Source organism: Malaclemys terrapin, chromosome 14 (assembly GCF_027887155.1).
Source record: "Malaclemys terrapin pileata isolate rMalTer1 chromosome 14, rMalTer1.hap1, whole genome shotgun sequence".
Taxonomy (NCBI): domain Eukaryota; kingdom Metazoa; phylum Chordata; order Testudines; family Emydidae; genus Malaclemys; species Malaclemys terrapin.
The window spans coordinates 37,909,214-37,927,237 of NC_071518.1; the positions used below are offsets into that span (position 1 = coordinate 37,909,214).

Below are 18,024 nucleotides of genomic sequence, written 5' to 3' on the forward strand. Positions count from 1 at the left end.
GGAGGGGAACCCACAGACATCTTTCTGAGGCCTCTCAGGGGTGGGTGGGTGCAAGAGACAGACCTGGTGGAGCTGGGTTGATGGTGGGGGTTGGAAGGATTCTCACTAGCTGGGTTTGGGTGGGCTTGTTCCTCCCCCTCCCACTATCTCCTATGGCCTTCTAATGTCCCTTCCCTGATCCACCATGAGGATGAGAGCTCCGGCGTGCCCTCCTCCCTTCTGAATGCTGACCTTGAAGGGCCCAGCTTGGTCTCTGCCGGTTTCCTGGGTTCCCCAAGCCACGTTCATGGAGGATCAGATTCCAGATGAGACCTGCAAGGAGCCAGCGGACTGCAGCGTTCACGGAGATGGTGCCTCCATCATTGCCCCATCCTACCTTGCTGTCCCCAGCTATGTCAGTGCACCTCCAGCCTGGCCTGCAGCACTCCCTGCTACTGCAGGCACATCAGACACTGTCCAGCCTGCTGAACCCTGGGTTGGCTCTCTCTGGTCGACAGGCGATCCCCAGTGGTGAGAGGGGGTTGGGCCCCCCTTGCTGAGCCGGTCTCCAGCATCCTACCTGATCCCAGGAGTTGAAAGGCTGCTTTGCAAAGCCAGCGTGTGAGCACGGAGCTGCCAAGCTGGGTGTGTCACCGCCCGCGTGTCTGTGCTCATCTCGCTGGCCTCGTAAATCCGAGAACGGGAGCCGGAGGACTGGGTATGTGGTGGGCAGGGCTGCCTGTCCTCGGAGCCTGGAAACGTTCATTTGCTTTGGAGCTGCACTGGGACGTGCCACTGGGCTCTGCAGTGGTGCCCAGGCGTGGTGTGTGGCCGGGTCAGGGATAACAAAGGGCTCCCAGAGAACCAGACGTGGTTTTGAACCGGAGACTGCATCTCTGGACGTGCCCTTGAAGCCCTGTCCTCCAGCACTGCTGCTTTGGGGACTGTCTTAGTATCCCAGCATCCTCTCTGATGCCAGGACTCTGGAGTCTGAAGAGGTTTGACTTGGCCCCTCCCACCTTTCGGAAGCGGATATTTGCTCTGTGGGGAGGCTGCAGAGGAGGTCACATCCTGCTCATTGGAAATCTCATAAGGGAAGGGGTTTGCCCACGTGTCCATGGTCAAAATCTTCCACTCCTAGTACTGCTGTGCTGGCGGCTGCCCCCAACCCCAGAGCTGGCTGCATTTCAGGGCCTCAGTGTGCGGCTTGTCAAGTGCTCTGGGACCCTTTTCAACTAGGGACCATCCTGTCAGCCTGAGGTTCGGATCCGGAATCTGATCTGATCCCAAACTCCCGCAAAGTCTGAGCTGGATTCTCCTCGGCCTTTCCCCTTGTGGAATTACTTACACCTGTGCAACGGGGCTCGGGTGCTGCCATTCTGATTGGTGCTAATTGCACTGGTAAAAACCAGTCACACACGGGGGAAGGCAGCGTTCTGGTCCAGCCTGTTCCAGACAGGCCTGAGACACAAGTCAGATCTGGATCAGAACTCCTGCCAGGGGCAGGGGGAGCTAGATCTGCTGTTCTGTCTCCAGCGAGAGGTGCTACGGCAGAGATGCACTCCGCTAGATTTTCCAATGTGGGCACTAGAGTTGCTTGGAGAATGGGATTTCTGTCCCGCAGGAAATCCCGACATCTTGAAACTTCGTTTCATTTCGAATCGGGACAGAGCTGAAATGATCTCTGAACAGAAATCCCCAAATATTTAAATTCAGAAACACTGAGCCGGCCTTCTCAAAACGTTTCATTTTGTCAAAGCATTCTTCTATAGACTTTTATTGTAATTGTATTTACTTTTAAAGGGAACAAAAGCCAGAAAGTCCAAACAACTTGTCTGGAAACGTTTCTGTTGAAATCGATACGTTCCTGTAAAACATTTTGATTTCAGCACACCAGCATTTTTCTGCTAGACTGTTGCCTCATACGCTTTTCACCCTGCTATATTAAGCCCCCAAATAATTATCCGGCGCGTCCCCCCCCCTGGATTTCCAAGCTAACAGGAGTTGTGTACTCAGCACTTCTGAAAAGTGGGCACCTAACTTTAGGCCAATACGTTCTAACCTTGGTGTCTGGGTGTCCGCTTCTGCACAGCCAAGGATTGGGCGCTGGGGCCCCCAGCCTGGGGGTGGTAGTGTTCCTCTATCAAAAATGGGACTCTTCCTTATCTTCCACTCCCCCCAGTATCCCATCTCTGTGCCTGGTCCCCCAGAGGAGCGGTAAAGCTAGGGCCACGTCACTGATGCCAGGAAGCCGAACCTGCTAGGAGAGCGAGAGCGTTAAGAGAGCTTTATTGATCTACTTGAATGATAGGCTGGGGAAAAGAAGACAGTGAGGGGTGGGGGGTGGCGAGGCCTGGCTCTATCAGCTGCAGGTGCCAGGCTGCTGGAGCTGGGCAGGTGGCCAGTGAAGACAGAGGCACTCTACCAACCCAGCCAGTTCACCCTGGCACGGAGGGGAGGGGAAGAACACAAGCTCCTTGGTGGTGATAGGGGAGGGCGCAGGGGTCAGCGATGGCAGGCTGGGGCCCTGGAACTGTGCAGGGGAGATAATCGCTGCAGAGATCAGAGCAGGAAGCGTGTGTCCAGGAAGAGGCGTCCCAGTTATCTGGTGCGTCTGGGTCTCAGGTGACTCCAGCCTCTGGGTCTCTGCAAACGCACTCTGAAGTCTGGATGGGGGAGAGGCACGTTCATGCTGAATTTTTGTTCCATCCTGGGCTCCCTAATACTGAGATCTCAAGGCTCTAGGAATCCAAATAGTGTGTCGTCCACCCCCCAGCCCTCCTCCCACTGATTCCTGGTTGCGGTGCTGGGGAAGGGACAGACAGGCGCTCCAAGCGCTTGCATGGGCGTGGGGGACTTGTGCCATGTCCAGGGACGGATGAATCTCGTTCCGGCCTGTCCCCCTCCTTGTGCTCCTGAGCGTTTCCAGACAGCCCGTTGTGGAGCTAGACAGGGCAGCTGTCTCCTCTCCTGCTGTTTGTCCGGATGACTTTCAGGGGGCCCCTGGGGCGGGCTGCCTGTCCTGACATTCCCAGCCAGGCTTGTCCTGCATGCCGGGTGGGCTGCCTGGAGTCCCCATTACGCTCTGATCCGTGTGTCAGCACCGAATGCCATCGCGTCGTAAGGACGCACGGTCCTACGGCCAAAACGCAACCCAGGCGGCATCTCTAATGCCCGTGTGCGGATGCTGATCCAGGGCACGGGCCCCGCACCCAGACAAGGGCTCGCCCGCCCGCAGAGGGCGGCCCAGCCGCTGCTGAACAGACACAAGCCCAGGTGCTGATGTGTGCTGGTGTAACCCCGGTGAGTGTGTCCCGCTCTGGGCCTGATCCATCGGCAATAGGAGTGTTACAGCCCCAGGTAGGGAGCTTTAGCTCAAGCCAGCGCAGATTATGCTTTTAGCTCTGAAGGTCCCCAGTTCGGTTCCCTGTGTGTTGGCCAAGATGGTGGCAGCTGGGCATGTCCAGAGGGTGGGCTCACAAACCCTGGCGGGCACAGCTGCCAGGGCTCAGTTCTGTAACCCCCAACAGCATTTCTAGAGCTGGTTGTGGCAGAGATCGCACCCTGAGGCCAGCGGCAGCGGCATGGGATGAGCCGCCCAGCACGGGGCTTTGCTCTCTTAACGCTTCTCGGGTCAGTTGTCCACTGGGACCAGCAAGTCTGCCTGGAGGGGGGGGCAGTTTGCCCCGGGCCCCACAGGGGCCCCCACCAGAGTTTTTCAGGGCCCCTGGAGTGGGGTCCTTCACTCGCTCCGGGGGCCCTGGAAAACTCTCGTGGTGCCCGGCCCCCTGGAGCTTCTTTCGCTCCAGGTCTTCGGCGGCAATTCGGCGGCGGGGGCCCCGCCGCCGAAGACCCCAGGCCCCCTCAATCCTCTGGGTGGCCCTGTGGACCAGCAGCCCCCTGCCTCTCTGATCTCAACGGCCTTCGGGCCGGCAGTCTTGACTAGGCTCTTTGCTGAGGTCCCTGAGATCCTTCCCAGCTTAGAGTGGGCGTGAATTCCTTCCTGGGGTATTAATGGAGGAGGAGGAGGCTGTGCAGAAGCTCATCAGCGCTCTCAGCGGGTGACTAGAGGGCAGGTGGCGGTGGCGAGGGGGTAGGGATGAGGCGATAGCCGGGTGTCTGTGTTACTGCTTCGCGGTAGCACCTGTATGAGCTCTGATGGTTCTTTCTGGTCTGTTTCCCCTCCAGGAGCATTCGGATACGTTCCATTCCGCAGTGGACACGGACTGGAAGGTAAGGCCCCTCCTCTGACTGTCCAGCCCCTCTGCCCGTTCTCTGGGACCTGGGTGGGGTGGTTGTGTTCTGCCGATTGGCCCCGCGGTTCCAGCAATGGACTCCCCTGCTCCCTGACCAGTGCTATTGGGCTCTCCTCAGCTGGCCGACGGAGAGGAAGGAATGCTGCCGAACAGCTGCCGTTCGGTCCTCCCTTGCTGGTGCGCTTGCCTGATCTTCAGGGGTGAGGGGGACAAAATGGCTTGTGGGCACATCCCCTGAGTGTGGGTGACAGATGTGGGGGATTCAGCCTGGTTCCCAGCCTGAGGGTCTGCGTCTCTCCAATGCTAAAGGTCTCTGTGCACCTAACCATCAACGGGACTGAAGCCATGAGCTTCACAGTGGCAGCTAGTTAGCACATTACAGTATTACAGCACAAATTTGTGTGTTTGCATTGCTGTCTTCTGGTGGAGGGAATTGGAACTGCTACACTGTGTGACATTGGCCCTATATTGCTAACCTCTAATGGAGATCCTCCATTAGCTCAAGTGGTGGAGTCTGAGCAGGTTTAGCCCCACTGTCACAGTGACATTGCAAGGGGCGGTGGCATGTGGTATAGGGACAGCCATGATGTTGTGGCTGGCCTTGGAATTGTTAAAATAGTTCAGCTTTGAAATCGCCCATCTTGATATATTCTAGTCACTACACCCACCACTGAAGTGCAGCCACCTCTGCAGTGTATCCTGGCAGCTGGTTAATGGCACTGCTACGGTTGGGGGCCGGAAGTTGAAAGAGAACACGCTATTGGAGTACAGAATATCCAGATCCGCAATAAAATCCCCCGTCCCAATGCAATTAAATGCCTGGGGCCAAATTCAGCCCTGGTGTAAGAGCATAACTGCTGCTGTCAGCATTGCCCCTGATGGTCACACTGCTATGGAGAGTGGCATGTGTGGGGTTTATGGGCCCTGTAGGGGACACATTGGCACATCTTCCGTCTCCTTTCCTCTTTCATGAGGCAGTGTGGGAGGCTGAATCTTATTAAATATCATTTTCCATTTATACCAAAACAAATCAAGGAAATCTCTCCTCATGCCTACGCCTCCCCAGTCCCCCGGCTTCTCCTGGCACATATGCTCCCTGGTGGTGGAAGAGGTGGAATCAGCAGGCTGGCCTTCTGGAAAACCGACTCCCCCCAGGAGTAGGGGTGGAATAGGAGCGCAGGCTGTGGAGCTCACAGCTACTTCAGTCTCTGCCTCCTCCAGCAGGAGGTGCTGTGGAATTAAGCAGGAACGCTGGGTCTGGTGGGGGATCATTACTGCAATCCCTCACGTCTCCCAGAAGGGGGCGCTGTGGGGAATGGCGTAGCTGCAAGCACTAGTGTTGTCAACTTTCTATTGACACAAAACCGAACACCCTAGCCCCGCCCCTTCTATGAGGCCCCACCCCCCACTCACTACATTCCCCCTCCCTCGGTGGCTCGCTCTCCCACACCCTCACTCACTTTCACTAGCCTGGGTGCGGGAGGGGGTGAGAGCTCTAAATGGGGGTGCGGGCTCCAGGATGGGGCCAGAAATGAGGGGTTCAGGGTTTGGGAGTGGGCTCCAGGCTGAGGCAGAAAGTTGGGGTGGGGGAGAGAGGGCTCTGGGCTGGGGGTTCTGGCTCTGGGGTGGGGCCGGGATGAGGTGTTTGGGAGGGGGCTGCAGGTTGAAGCAGGGGGTTGGTGGGTGGGAAGGATGAGGGCTCTGGGCTGGGGCAGGGGGTTGAGATGCTGGGGGTGTGGGCTCTGGGTTGGGGGGGGCTCAGTGCTGCGGGAGGAGTCTGGGGCACAGGGTTGGGGCACGGGCTTACCTCGGGCAGCTCCCGGTCAGTGGCGCAGCTGGGGGGCTAAGGCAGGCTGCCTGCCTGTCCTGGGACACCACACTGCACCCCGGAAGCTGCCAGCAGGTCCGGCTCCTGGGTGGGGGGGCAGGGCAGGAGGCTCCATGGCATGCACTGCTCTCACCCACAAGTACTGCCCCCCACCCAGCTCCCATTTGCTGGTTCCTGGCCAATGGGAGTGCGGAGCCGGTGCTTGGGGTGAGGGCAGCATGCGCCACAGAGCCTTCTGCCCTCCCCTCCTCTGCCCCTCGGTGAGGAGCCAGAACTGCTGGCTGCTTCTGGGGCGCAGCACAGTGCCAGGACAGGTTGGCACTAGCCTGCCTTAGCTCCGCAGCACCGCTGACAGGACACCTGGTCGAAAACCGGACGCCTGGTCACCCTCGCCAGCTCCCTTTTCCTAGTCTCTGGAGCACTGGCTGGTGCGGTGCCAGCATTGGCCTGAAGCGTGAGCCACACACACAACTGCTTGGGGATCTCGACAGCTCACAGGCTGGCCCGGTCTCTCCCTTCTTCAGTGAGAGCCGAGAGGGGCCCTCTGAACTGACAGCCCCAAGGGGAGCGCCCAGCGTGTTCCAGCAGGAGGCGCTGTAGGGGATGGAGTAGTAGCCCTGGCCATGTGCGGGGGGGGGTTCCTGTTTGCTTCACACTCCTCCCCCCACCCCTCCCAAATGTCTCTCAGGACTTGCTGTAGGGGGCGAGGCAGGAGCTCTGGCTGTGGGGCGCTCCCAGGAACTCCCACCGGGCGTCGCTGTGGGGCAGGTGTTGATGGACTGAAGGGGCGCTGAGGGAGGCTGTTAAAACTAGCAATTTCCTCCAATAAAAACTAAGCCGACTTTCAGAAATAGCTGCTGTTTCCATGGTGACAGTCGCCTGGGCAACTCCACCCTGGGTTTTGTGCAAAGCCTGCAACTCTCCCTCTTCCTTTGAGGGCTTTCGGCCCTAGGAAGTTGCTGTTTTGCTTTCGCTCAGAGATCCAGGAACCCCTCCTTGTGCTGCAGAGAGATTTCAGTGCATCTCCCGTACAGAGACCACAAAGAACAAGCCCATTTCCTCCAGCCCACGTCTCAGCAGGGTACTGCGTGGAGAGCTATTGTCGAATTGTGTTAGGCTGTCTGGGTCCTGCAGAGTCTGGCATGCGGAAGAGCAGTTCTCGCAGCTCACAACATCCACACAGCTAAACCGAACTGGAGCATGCAAAGGAATGACTGTAGAGGAGTGGCGTATGTGTGAATCTCATTATAATACAGACGCTGACAACTCTGTGATCTCTGTAGGACTTGTCACTCTGTTGCCCAAGTTGCTTCTGTGCCTCAGTTTCCCCATATGTAAAACGAGGATAATGATATTGACCTCTTTCTAAAAGTGCTTTGAGATCTACTGCTGAGACTGGCTGTGTAGAAGAGCAATGTATTCTCAATGGAGTCACTTGGAATTACATGCTGACGGTGCTCAGGGAACTCGGATCTTTCTGAAGGAGAAAGAGACAGTATCAGGGCTATGACACACACATCAGATTCTGGCAGCAGCGTGTCTCACTCCTCCTCCTGCCCCAAGCCCAGTTCATTACAATACTTTCTACCTCTGTCACCTCTCACCTGACAATGCCAAAGTTGTACAAACATAGCAATGAATTACTTCTCACATCCGCAGCCCCCCCGTCTCCCCCAGCCACTCTGTGCTGCTTGATTAGCCCAAGATCACACAGCACGTGGGTACCGGAGCTAGGGATAGAACCCAGGACTGCTGATCCACATTCTAAACCATGTTTGTGTATAGTAGGGTCCAGGCCCATGGATTGTGACTGTTGGGTGACTGACAGTTTCCACCCTCCCAGCAAGACACTGAAGAGCAATACCATGATGGCTGCAGACTGCAGTGATACCAAGTTAACAGGCACAGAGTGGGCTTGGGGATGTATTTAGTGCTGACTGGCTGTGGGTCCTGGCTTCAAACCCTGCTGCAGGGGGCAACCATTTTAAAATGTGTTTATTTACTATATAAAGGGGAAGAACAGGCCTGTGGTTGATGCACAGAACTCTTGACGTCCGTTCCCAGCTCTGTCACTGCCTCGCTGGGTGACCTTGGCCAACTTGCCTCAGTTTCCCCGATTTGTAAGATGGGGATGATTCTTGCCTATCCCACAGCGATGTTCTGAGGCTGGTAAAGAGATCAGAGCTTCTCAATACAAGGGCAAGGGGCTAACTGGTTTAAAGTCCGGAGACGTCACGTTCTGCAAAGACTAACTGTGAATGTAGCCTGGTGCTGGTAGGTAGGGGTGTGTGTGTGTGTACGCACACGTATTGAGCATGCATGTCGCAGGATCGCTGCACTGCACTATGTTGTTAGAACTTAAGGCCAAATTTTGCTCTCACCAGTCTTGCACCTGTGAAATTGTGACTTCAGGGGTGACTCTCACCTGTGTCTGTCTGATCTGAATCGGACTCCCGGGGCCTAACCCTGCTCGCACCGAACTCCGCAGGAGTGGGGTTGGCCTTGCTGAGCGATACTAGAGAAACAGGATGTGATTATAACTTGATTTCTAAACCAGCTCTGTTTCTACTCCTCAAAGGCCCCTGTCCTCTGCATGGACTCAGCCCGGGGCACGGTTTAAAAATAAGCCGCTCTGGTCCTCTAGAAGCAAAAACCTCTGCCACTGTTCTGCCCTAGAGACCTGGGTGCTCCTTGCCCCCGACACACACAATTAGGAGAGGTAGCTGCTGGTGTTGTCTTTCCAAATCTAGTTCCCATGAATCCATCACAGCAATGCCACTCCCTGATCCTAAAGCAGCGTTTCTCAATGAGCTGTCCGTGGACTGGCGCCAGTCCCTGAGATCTCCCTGGCGCAGTTTAGGAAGGCAGCAAGCCGGTCCCTGGTATCAACAAGGTTGAGGAAACAGTGTCCTAGAGGACTCTAGTCCCAGCTCCTAGTGAAGCTAGTGACACAGCTTCTATTGGCTTTAACAGAGACTGGGCTGGCTCTGGTGTTTACAGGGCTAAACCCTGTTAAAACTTGATTTCAACCCTGTGAGCCATTCTTTCAGTTTGGACCAAACCTAAGGGCTTGTCTACATGGGGAAATTGACCCAAATAGCTCCCTGGATTGACACTCTTCTAAACACTTCGGAAGTAGATTACGCTGAACCACACTGTTCTGGAATAAGAGTGTCCACATGTGGAGTTATCCTGAATGCCTACAGCACTTTCGGTTCAGGGCGTTGCTTATTCCAGACTGGTGCAGCCTAACCCCAGATTTAGCATCCTTGTGAAAACCTCTTTTCCCTCTTGTATGGCTCAAGGTGCTGCGCCGTTTTCTACCCTTCTGTGTAGATCTAGAACGTGGCAGCACAGCCAGACCACGGCACAGAGCAGCAGGCATCCAACAGTAACTAGCTTAGATTCTCCCCACCGGTTTGTTCTTTTTAGCAGCACATCTAAAGCTGAAACACGTTGGAAAACCACAGAGGTGACTTTTTCTGTCACCATCCCTGTCCCTCAAATTAGCATTTGCGTCTTCTTCACCTGCTCTTTAGAACCCTCTTCACATACCACCAGCCCCTCCCCACACCCAGATGACTGCCCCTTCTCCAGAGCCTGGGGCACCACTCCCTGCTGCTTAGAATACCCAACAGCTGGGTGGCTGAACTGTCCCTGGGTAGGGCGCTGGCTGCTCAGCATTGACCGTGAGTTGGGACGCGTCGCAGGGGGGCTGATGTCAGGAGTTGACAGTGTCGCTCTGCGTGCTTGTTTGCTGTCCACACTTGTAACACCCCTTTAGAATCGGGCTGCAGGTATAACCCACTGGTGTGTGCGTGTCAGGTCCCCCTCTGCCCCTGATCCGTGGGGGCGGTGAGTCTGCTACAGCCCTCTTAAGGAGAGCTGGCCCTGGAGTTCAGGCTGTGGCAGCTTATGCGTTAAGCTCTGGGGGTCCCCAATTCAGTCCTTGGTGCGTTGGCTAACACGGTGGCCATCACACAAGTGCCTTGAGGCAGAGAATGGGTCTGTCTCTTTGTGCTGTGTAGTGCTTTCCCCGGCTTGGATACTGTGAACAATCACTAATGGCAGGTAACCAGCAGAGGGCACTCAAACACTCTGATCCTGTGTGGGATGGAGTGGGGACACCGGCGGAGGAAAGTGGACTAGGGTGATGGGCTGAGGCCGGATGAGGAGAGACGTAATCAGCATATCCATTACTCAGCTGTGCTGTCCTCCCATCCTGGGCTCATTGTTAAGGTCCCTTCCATGCAGGCAAGCGCTCTCTGGGCCTGATTAGCCTCTCACTGACACTGGTGTAAATCAGGAGCAAGTCCACTAAGACACTAGTTTCACGAGGGTGAGAGGAGAATCTGCCCCTGTCTCGCTTTGCCCTCGAGCAGGGCGCTGTAGTCCAGATTCCCTGAGTGCAGACCTTGCTGTCTGGGGAATCGGGTGCTGCAGGGGATGAGATACGGTGCATAGAGCATTAATCAGCTGCGTCACATCATCCTCAGGAGAGTGAATGGATAACAAGGTAGTGACCTCAGAGGCTTTCAGGGACAGCAGCTCCCCGTGCCCCAGGAATAGAGGGAACACTTCTCCCAGGAGTGGCATGGCTCTGCGTGCGGGAGTATCCTCTCCCATAGGTCTCGAGGGGGAGTCAGTCTGGCACCAGCTGCCATTGCACTGAAATCCGTGCTCCAGCGGGAGGTTCCTCGGCCGTGAGCTGCTGCTCCTGGGGGGAGGGTTTCTGCTGGGTGTTCTGCTTTCTCTGAGAATTAGCACAAATGGGAAGGAGCGGCAGTGTCACTCCGGAAAGCTGTGAAACTGACAAAGATTGCCCTGCCTGTGATCGCTGGGTGCAATGCAGCAGCAGCCTGCTGCAATTAGCACTCTCCTGTCCCGGGATCTGGCTAATATATTGGACTCTAGATCAGTCCGTCAGCAGCTGTCCCTCTGTCCTCTCGTGTACGGTGGTGGTGAAAGAGGAAGAGTTTCACGTGCTCAGCAATCAGCCTGACATGACCAAACGAGTCCCAATTCTGAGCCCATTCTCCTGCCCTCCAGAAGTGGACGGACCAGGTGTTGGCCATAACATAGCACAAAGGCAGTAACCAGCTAGAATGCATGAGCAAGAGTTCTTGCAGCCTGAGACAAGGAACTGGTGGGACCTTCTTGTGGGCATGGTATGGTAGTCTGAGTGCCTCTTCAGCACCAGGTTAAGCTCCAGGGATTTTACTTGTGCATGCTCATAGAGAAACTGGTTGTAATACTTTCTATTCTGGCAGTAACTGGGGAGGATATTACACAGCAAATGCTAAAACTAAACTTTTTCACATCTGCAGGACTGGATAACTGGCGCCCAAGAATTTTAAAAGACTTGGCCGAGGAGCTCTCTGTGACATTGATATTGATATTTAGCAGTGCTTGGAGTGCAGGGGCTAGCCCAGAGGACTGAAAAAAAAAAAAAACTAGGTGTGTTCCAATATATGAAAAAGGCAATTGAGTTGGTTAGCTTGACTTCGATCCCTAGGAAAATCATGGGAACTCTGATATGGGATGCAATCAGTAAAGAATTAAGATGACAACATAATTAATATCAGTCAACATGGTCATATGGGAAATAGGTTGTATCAAACAAACTTGATATGTTTTGATGAAAATACAGGTTTGGTTGACAGAGGTAACTGTGATATAATATGCTGAGACTTCTGTCAGGCATTTGACTTTGTACCACATGACATTCTGAATGAAAAATTAGCAGTAGACAAAATCAGTGCAGCACGTATTAAAGGGATTAAAACGTGGCTACCTGATAGAACTGAGAGTCACGGTAAATGGAGAATCCTCATCCAATGGGGACATTGCTAATGGCGTCCCACAGGGATCTGTTCCATGCCCAGTGCTATTCAATATCTTGGTCCATGATTTGTAGGAAAACATAAAATCATTGACGGTAAAGTTTGCGGTTGTAGCTGCTGGCAATATGCTGTTCCTAGCTCTTGGAGAAAAAGCTAAGCCCGAGACCTCTCCTTTAGGCCGACTGGCATTCTGGGACTATCAGCAGTACCTCTCTAGGGTTGTTCAGTCTCAGGGATTCACCTTCATCACTCCCTATTGTTTTCAGTGCCTGGAAGAACTGTCAGAACCCCCTTCCCCCATGGAGTAGAACATAATCATACATAACCCATTCATAGAACTAATGCAGCATGGACCCCAAATAGATTGCGTGCAGTTGCAATAGCTGTTGCGGGTCCCACTTGTAAGAGGAGGGGCTGTATTTTGGAAAGTGGTGACTCCGAATAGGACTTGGGAGTCAGGGTTGATCACCAACTGAACGTGGACCCACAGCAAAATGCGGTGGCTAAAAGAGCAATTCCAATCTTTGGATCTATAAATAGGGGAATATCAAGTAGAAAGGGGTATTGCCACTGATAGGGCATTAGTGAGACCGTTAGCAGAATAAAGTATCCAGGTTTGGGGTCCACACTTTGAAAGCGATACTGACCGATTGGGAAAGAGTTCCACTAACAGTTTGGAAAACAAGACTTAAACTGAATTCACTGAACTTCTTTTAACAAAGAGGAGGGGAGGAGGTGATTAGATCACAGTCTGCGGGTACCTTCATGGGGAGAAGATTTCTGACAGCAGAGGGGTCTTTTAATCTACCAGTAAAAGATGGAACAAGATCCAATGGTTGGAAGCTGAAGCTAGACAAATTCAGACCAGAAACAAGGTGCAAATTTTTACTAGTGAGGGTAATCTTAGCGTATGCGCAACATGCCTCAGGTGGCATGTGACCAGGATTCCTCACCCAGTTGGGTTTGCTGGTTGGATCGTTAGCTGCCCAGGCCTGGTACTGACGGGGAATGCAACGGGAACACTGATCCATGCCTCCCAGTGAGGGTAATTAGCCATTGGAACACTACCCAGGGATGTGGTGGATTCTCCATCACTTGACGCCTTTAAATCAAGTCTGGATCTCTTCCTAAAAGACCGGCTCTAGCTCAAACAGAAGCTCCGGGTATAATGCAGGAATTTCTGGGGGAGAACCTCTGACTGAGAGAGACGGCACCATCTAATCCATCCGCCCATGCGCAAAGGCAGGCCCAAGGAAACCTAGCCCATCCCTGGCAGGCATTTGTCAAACTTGTTCTTAAAAGCCACCAATAACTGGGATTCCACAATCTCTCCAGGTAGCTGGTTCTGGCGCTTAACTATCATTACAGTTTTAAAAGTTTTTCCTGATATCTAACCTGAATCTCCCTTGTTGCAGACTCAACCTCTTGTCTTTTCCTCGGTGCAGATGGAGAACAAGTCATCACTGTCCTCTTTATAACAGCCTTGTACATATTTGAGGACTGTTATCAAGTCCTCCCTCACCCTCCTCGTCTCTAGACTAAACATGCCCAGTTCTTTCAATCTTTCCTTGTAGGTCACGTTTTCCAAACCTCTGATTTCTGTTGCTCTCCCCTGGACTCTCTCCAGTTTGTTCACATCTTTCCTAAAGGGTGGTGCTGAAAACTGGACACACTACTCCAGCTGAGACCTCGCCAGTGCTGGGTAGAGTGGAACAATTATCTTCTGTGTCTTACATACATCACTCCTGTTAATACAGCCCAGGAAGATCTTGCTGATTTCAGACCAATTCTTCCAATTTATCAAGATTGCTCTGAATTCTAATCCTGCCCTCCGAAGTGGTAGCAAACCCTCCCAGTTTGATGTCATCTGCAAATTTTATAAGCATTATCTCCACCCCATTATCCAAGCCATTAATTAAAAATCCAATAATTAAAAATCTTGACTAATACCAGTCCCAAGACAGATTCCTATGGGATCCTGTAGTGGGGTGGGCTGTCCGGTCAGCAAGCCTAGTGGTCAGGGCCTGCGGCTCTAGTCTGTCCGTTCAATGTGTCAGGCATCCCCTGGACGAGGTTGCTTGTGGGTAGCTCTCTAGTCCTGCCCATCCCAGGGCTAGGCGTAGAGGAATCTGGGAGGGATAGGAGGACCTAGGCCTTACTAGGTCGGGGCTCTGAAGAGGTGACCGTGCAGGCTGGCCTACGCTTGGCCCACCTCCTGTTCGCCTTCCCCTGGGCCTCTTCCTGTCCCACCTGATGTCTCCGTTTCAGGCATGGCTGCTGTTTGATTATAGTTCTTTGCTCCAAATCTCAGTGCTGAGGCAGGGACCCTCTTGTGCCCTGCACATGGTTCTCTATATCTCTGGGGCGGCCTCCAAGGAGGGGGAAAAGACTCAGTCAGGCCTCCTCAGTAAGAGCTCCTGCTGCTCCTGGAAATGGTTTCTCTCCTCCCCACTCCAGCCTGGGCTGCTGAGCTCTCGTTATGCTGCCCCTTCCCCCAGAGCAAGCTTGGCAGTGCCAGCAGGGCAGAGCTTTCCTGGCCCAGTGCTGCTCCAGCCTCTCCCGGCCTTAGCAAGGGGTTGGAAACCTCATCCCAGAGCCCACTCGATCCATCCTCCCAGTTTGACCGTGACTTTTGGAGTATGGTAAAGCTGTGCATCCACCTCCTAGTGATTTCATCTACATCCCATTTCCCTCGTTTGTGTATGAGGCGATCATGCGAGGCCGTGCCAAAAGGCTTATTCTGAACTCCCACTGTACCACCTCTACTGCTTCTCCCCCATCCATTAGGCTGGTTACCCCATCAGAGAAGGAAACTAGGTTGGCTTGGAATGGTTTGTTCTTGACAAATCCATGCTGGCTGTTCCTTATCACCTCATTATTCTCCACCTTTGACCAAACTGATTGGTTAATACTTTGTTCCAGTTTTTTTCTGGGTATTGAAGCTGGGCTGCCTGCTCTATCATTCCTGGGGTCCCCCTCTCCCCACTTTTTGAAGAGAGGTGCTGTGTTTGTCCTTCTGCAGTCCTCTGGGCCCTCCCCCATCTTCCAGGAGTTCTCAGAGATGATTAATGATTCAGAGGTTGCTTCAGCTCGTCTCTTAATTGACTCTAGGGTCAATTTCATAAGGCCCTGCCGACTTGAATAGATGGAACTTATCTAAGTATTCTTGAATCTGTTCTTTCCCTATTCTGGCCCGAGATCCTTCTCCCTGGTTAATATTGTGTTAAAATGATCTTTTTAGTGGAGACGGAAGGAAAAAAGGCCTTAAACACTTCTTATGCAGTAGGTAAAACTAGATGATTACAATGGTACTTTCTGTCCTGAACCTCTATGAATCTATAGTTAAAGCCGAGTTGAGTTTTGCAGCCTCTGTGTTAGCGTGGATGCTACACTGGGTCCTCTCCAACCTTCCAGCGCTGGCTCTTTGAAGACAGAATCCATTTTCTGAGCATTTGCAAGCAAATCTGTTAATTGTTTGAGTTACAATTAATTTAAATGAGCCGTCTAAGAAATAAAATATGCAGTAAACCATGGGCAGTACCTAGGAGCCACAGGATGTGCAGGTTAGAGATTCTTTGGGGGTATCTATTGTCCCCTAAACAGCTGCAGCCAATAAAAGAATGGTTAATCAAAAATCAACCGCTCACCCCTTTGGCCTTCCTAGTTGTCATTAGGTTACAGACCACAGCCATTCATGGCCTCTTTAAGCCAGCAGAGGTAGAACTCAGGCTCTCCTGCTCCAAAAGCATGGGCCTTTACCGCTTCAGCTAAAGGTGAATCGCCAGTGAGTGTTAGTAGTACCAGGGCTGTGACACAAATACTGCCATTCCGATACCATCCAGGAGAGGGCAGTGGCACCGAAACACTTGCCTGTTCATTTCTGACTGCTTAATCCTGATTCTATTCTGGAAGAGGAGATCCATATATTTTGAGCCAAGGAAACTGGGCTGTGTATGAGTGGGGAAGACTGGCTGGAGTAGGACGTTAGCTCACATGCGTCTCCTCGGGTTGTGCTCGGAGGCCAGGAGTCAGATTTTGGCCACTAGCGCTTGGAGGTTGGTGGTGTGAATCCCAGCACTGGTGCTGTGGGGTGTGGATCCTTCTGCACTGAGAGGCCGGCTCCAGCAGTGCACCCGCCTCACAGGCTCCTAGAGCTCGGGCTCCAGCCTGAACCCGGAAGTCTACACAGCAATGAAACAGCCCTGTGAGCCCGAGTCGGCTGGCAAAGGGCAGCCACGGGTTTTCCTTCACTGTGTAGACATACCCAGAGAGGCTGAGTGTCACAGAGCAAGTCAGGGGCCAAAGTGGAGCAGCTCCCATGAGTTCCTGACTCCAGTCCTATGCTCAGGCCACTAGGATCACACACCTTCCCCACCCAGTCCAACCAGCTCCTTCCCGCGTGGAAAAGTCCTGTAGAATTTAATAGGAATGAAATCAGTAGGGCCGTATAGAAATGCTGTAGGATTCTATAGATGTTCCTCTGAAAACCTATGGAATCAATTTAGGGAATGAGCCCCTTTCTTTAGGCTTTCTGAGCACCTTAAAGCAGGGACAGAAATCTCTTAGGGTACGTCCACACTACCCGCCTGATCGGCGGGTAGCGATAGATCTATTGGGGATCAATTTATTGCGTCTCGTCTAGATGCGATAAATCGATCCCCAAACACGCTCCCCGTCGACTCCGGAACTCCACCAGGGCGAGAGGCGGAAGCGGAGTTGACGGGGGAGCCACGGCCATCGATCCCGCGCCGTGAAGACGGGAGGTAAGTCGATCTAAGATACGTCGACTTCAGCTACGCTATTCTCATAGCTGAAGTTGCGTATCTTAGATCGATCCCCCCCGTATAGACCAGGCCTTAGATGCTAAAGGATGGTCCAGAAACTTCGAGATTGGAAGAGCTTTGGGGCAGTCTTTGTTCTGGGTGTGTGCAGCGCCTGGCGCAATGCGCGCCTGGCCCATGAGTGCTTCCTAGATGCCAATGCAAAATCCTCATCATACAGAAAAAGATCATTTTCCCCATCCGTTCTATAGGACTTTCCCGTAAGTGTTCCACCTTCCCCGTGCATTCTCTGACCCTCCGAAGCCTTTGATCTTCCTTGGGCAGAAAGCTCTCAGGCCAGCACTGTTTGCTGGGCTCTGTCAGGCCCCTTGCAGCTCTTGTGCCCTTGGGGGTGTTCCGGGGGTTGAAGGCACCCCATAAAGCTTTCCCAAGTGCAGGTGAGCTTTGCCGCCAGCCGCCATGGCAGGAATTCAGCGGTGCTCATGGTCCCCGGTGGGAGGTGGAACCACAGGCCACTATGGGACTTTGCTCAGAAACGGATCAAACCCAAATCCCTCCCCAGCCCCGCCTCAGGCAGCCCGCAGCATCCTGTCCGTGAGGCCACTGTTCCATTCAGGACCATGGTCAGCAGAGGCATGAACCTCCTGAGAGTCCCATGGGGGATACGCTATGTTAGCCGGGGGTGAAGTCTCACTGCTGAGCCTTCCCGCAAAGGGGGGCGGGGGGCCCTGGCACACAAGGATCTGCTGTGGGAGGCTGCACTCACTGCGCTGCCTTCGTACCCTCTCTCTGGGAGCAGCATAAATCCGTAGCCCTCGGCTTGCAGAAAACTTTACAGGATCTGCCCGGAGGTCCCGTCTCGTGTGAGCAAACGGGGCAGAGGGGACAGACGGGGAGAGGCAGCGGCATTAGTGGGATCAGCCTGCCAGCTGCGAGAGGGCGCTGCCCTTTTAGCTAAGGCAAGCGCTCTTGGCTCCTTGCTTCCCCTCCGCACGTCCTCGCCTTTTTTCATTCATTCGTTTCCAGCTTGCCCTGGTTTTCCTTTCCCGTCTCTTCTGCTTTTTTACCCTTCACTCCTTTTCTCCGTGGCTTTTTCTGTCTCTCACTCTCTCTTGCTCCTCCTCCTTGGGGTTATTTTTCCCAATTCCCTCCCCCGTCCGTACTCCCTGCGTTGTTTGGGTGGACACTTCCACCTCCTCCTGTGCTCTCTCTCCTTTCTTTTGGCGCTGTTCCAGGCCTGCTTGTCTCCCCCATTCCCCTGCCGCTGAGCCCCCAGCTCAGGGAGTTTCAGGAATGCTGTTCGAGTGGGTGGCTGATGCCAAATTCAAAGGCAAATT

The 18,024-nt window shown here is 53.6% G+C and overlaps 1 protein-coding gene across 6 annotated transcripts in view; it reads left to right on the forward strand.

Annotated features, from left to right (window-relative positions):
- The window catches only part of NDRG4 (NDRG family member 4), an 89,785-nt gene that overhangs the window by 22,587 nt on the left and 49,174 nt on the right, over positions 1–18,024 (forward strand). For all 6 annotated transcript variants that reach the window (XM_054048721.1, XM_054048722.1, XM_054048719.1 and 3 more), the window contains exon 3: positions 4,168–4,212. In XM_054048721.1, coding sequence (XP_053904696.1) covers positions 4,168–4,212 — 45 coding nt within the window. The remainder of the gene's footprint in view (positions 1–4,167; positions 4,213–18,024) is intronic.